General features: G+C 47.7%; 1 protein-coding gene across 1 annotated transcript; it reads right to left on the bottom strand.

The window, feature by feature from the left end:
• Nucleotides 1-23: 23 nt before the first annotated feature.
• On the bottom strand, nucleotides 24-3002 carry LOC128276824 (putative serine protease K12H4.7; the record flags this gene model as incomplete). The annotated part of the gene is made up of 2 exons (XM_053015283.1): nucleotides 24-283; nucleotides 2054-3002. Coding segments are annotated over 2 exons (1209 nt in total), but the record flags the coding sequence as incomplete, so codon positions are not given.
• Nucleotides 3003-3005: the final 3 nt, after the last annotated feature.

The following is a 3005-nucleotide window of genomic DNA, read 5'->3' as shown; positions in this document are numbered from 1 at the left end:
TGCTCGTTGGCGAACAGCCAGGCCCTCTCGCCGCGGGCAATATCGTGGAACAGGCCGTTTTCGATAAAGTACCCATTGACGACGCTGTTACTCCCAACGACGATAAAGATTGGTCTACCGGGCAGATAGTACTCGCTGTTCGAGAGGTAGTCAAACTCGAACGTCGCCCTGTTCTGGACATCGAAGTGGTCGACGCGCGTTCGGAAGCGGTGTGCCTCCGAGCGGTTAGCGATATAGTTTGGGTGTGGATGGGCGAATTGGTTCGCTAGAAACGTCACCGATCCTTTGTTGGGATGAACGGATGAAGTTGCGCGGGCAATCAGACAAGGCAAGGCAAGGATTGCAAGACGCGCTAATCCACGGAGTACCATTTTGGGCGGAAGCGAAGAGAACACTGTAGACAATCTGCTGCTCGCGAATCGTACATTGTCACGGTGTGCACACCAGAAACTAGAAGCGCAAAACAAGATAACCGAATTGAGCCGAATTACGATAAAAGCAGGTATCAAGACACCACAAAGCGCTGTTTCGGTGTCTGGCTCGTTTGGCAGGAATAGGTACGGTGCGATAAGATGCTGTCCATTGATAATGTGTTTAGATAAGACTTCCGGCAATAGCCAAATGCGGCTGCACAGTCGGTCGGGAGTAGGAAGATGTTATGTTTTCACTTATTTTTTATGATGCAATGATGCATTGTTTTGGTTCTGCACTTGGTTGACAGTTGTCAAACGTCAGTTGTCGCGTCGATGTTTATTCACCATAACATTCGGTGAATAACATAACAGTAGAATCTCAGGTAGTTCAATAAGTTTTGCGCTTCGATAAGAAAAACACAACTTTATGGTTTGAAATACACTTTGTTATTCAGTGTGGTCTCCCCAAACATCAATACACAACACGAGATTCCAATTAATGAATTTCACCCCTGAAATAAGAATCTGGAACGGCTACAAAATAGCGGTTCTGTATTTTTTCTAAGATTTCAGTATTGTTGCTGTTTATGAACGTTCTTGACTTGGGTCGTCTTCAAAGTTTGTACGACCATGTTTAAATTCAGCAACCCATCTGTTTACTGCATTAATTGAAACCGAAGAGTCCTTATATATTTTCAACATAGGTAGTTCCTAAATTTCGTTTGCTCTTAAACCTTCCTAAAATAAAAATTCAACCTTGTTTTTTTCGTTGTAAAAAATTTAGGCCAGTAGCAGCGCTCTTTGTTGTTGTTGTTGTTGAAGTGCATAACTTATTGTATAACCAGTACAAAACATGGTGGTGTGAGAACTGTACCAGGCGCCTCCATATGCGAATTAGAGAATTATATTATTACGTATTGCTGTCTACTCGAGCTGTACGGCTGCAAAACGTCGATAAGGCTGCTGCGATTATTTAAGACTTTCATTGTTTACGAATTTCATGTTTACACTTCAGTCATCCTCTCTCTCGCTTTTTGCGGATTGGTTTGTTTGCGGTTTGTTTGCATAATCCTTATTTCTTCTTCTTCTTATTTTGCGCTACAACCGCTGAGCGGTCTTTGCCTGCACCAGAGACAATGTTAATATCTCTGGTGCTATTCGTAACGGATCGTTTTTACGAGCGGGGTTGTTAGCCCCGCGCCAACCCCCGTGTCACGTCGTTATCGGGAATCGAAACCATGGCCGGCTGTGTTACAACCGGTCCCGGGATTCGACGTAATTTGCGTACTGTTTTAATTTGAACTTTTCCAAAAATACGATAATTTCGCGTTCGAGTCGGCTTCGATATAATCGATCCTTAATTTGTGTGTCTGAGAGAAAGAGAGAGAGAGAGATTTAAATCTCATTTTACTGTTGTTTATTTTTGATTGTTTGGTTAAATCGTTCTTTTTGGATGTACCATGTGATGCGACTACTAAATTGAGTTTGCGTTTTTGCTACTACTTGCTAATTGTGTTTGTCACTACTACTTGTACTTTTGCTAGTACATTGCGTTTTTTATTCTTTTTCTTCATGGTAATTTTATAAAGAATATTAGGGCTCCATAGGAGGAAGTTGGACGCGTTAAGCGCGTAACCAACTATAGACGTACTCTTTAATTTCTTCCTTAATGAGCCTCAAATCATCCGAATCGCCGTCGCTCGGTGACAGCCAGTCCATTGCTATGAGTGCTCCGTCGATGACGAAAGCGTTCGCGTTTGTGTTTGTGTAGCTCGTAATCGACACAAACCGGCTTGGGTCAAACTCAGCATTGACATACAGCGCGTTGGTCACACGTGGGTCGTCCGCTCCGAAATGCAAGTTCGTCAACCGAACGCCATCGTAAACGATCTCCTGATCGATCCAATCTCCGAACACGGCCCGGCAGGTGTCGATGAAATACCGGTAGGTGATGCGCGTCCCAAACGGACTGTCACCCGATGTCGACGATGTCAGGAACCAGCCAAACTCCGTGCACAGCTGGTACAAACGCTGCCGGACGCCCAGCTCGGCGTTCACCGGCACACCAACATCTTCGTACAAGGCGCTGGCGATGTTGCTCTCGAAATCGAGCGCAACGCAGTCGAACGGGGCGTAGCGACGCGCGAAGAAGTTGGCCAGAACCTCCAGGTCCGTGTCGGCCGAATCGGACGCCAGCTCCTGGCACATGCGCACCACCGACTGCGGATTCGCTTCGCCGAACATTTCCTGCTCGATCGAGGTCTTGAGCCCGTAGAAAAACGTTTCCACCGTCAGCGGGTCGTCCGCCGCGAGCGGTTCACAGGTGCGGAACATCTCCGACACGCGCCCGTACAGCCCGGCATCGATCAGGTTCTCGGCAGTACGGAATCCCCGCCAGATGGTCCCGAAACACCCGTCATCGGCCAGCCGGCGAATCGTGTTGCCCAGGTCTTCACCGTACTCGGGGAAGTTGACCCGTGCGATCACCGACGGTGTTGAACCCCAGGCACCGTCGATGAGACTGGGGAACCGCTGCCGGGCCCAGATTGCGACGGCACCACCGTACCCGATACCGTGCAGAATCACTTTGGC

Source organism: Anopheles cruzii, unplaced genomic scaffold (genome assembly GCF_943734635.1).
Source record: "Anopheles cruzii unplaced genomic scaffold, idAnoCruzAS_RS32_06 scaffold02604_ctg1, whole genome shotgun sequence".
Taxonomy (NCBI): domain Eukaryota; kingdom Metazoa; phylum Arthropoda; class Insecta; order Diptera; family Culicidae; genus Anopheles; species Anopheles cruzii.
Note: the sequence above shows the minus strand (reverse complement) of the source record. Positions and strands in the feature narration are given on the sequence as shown.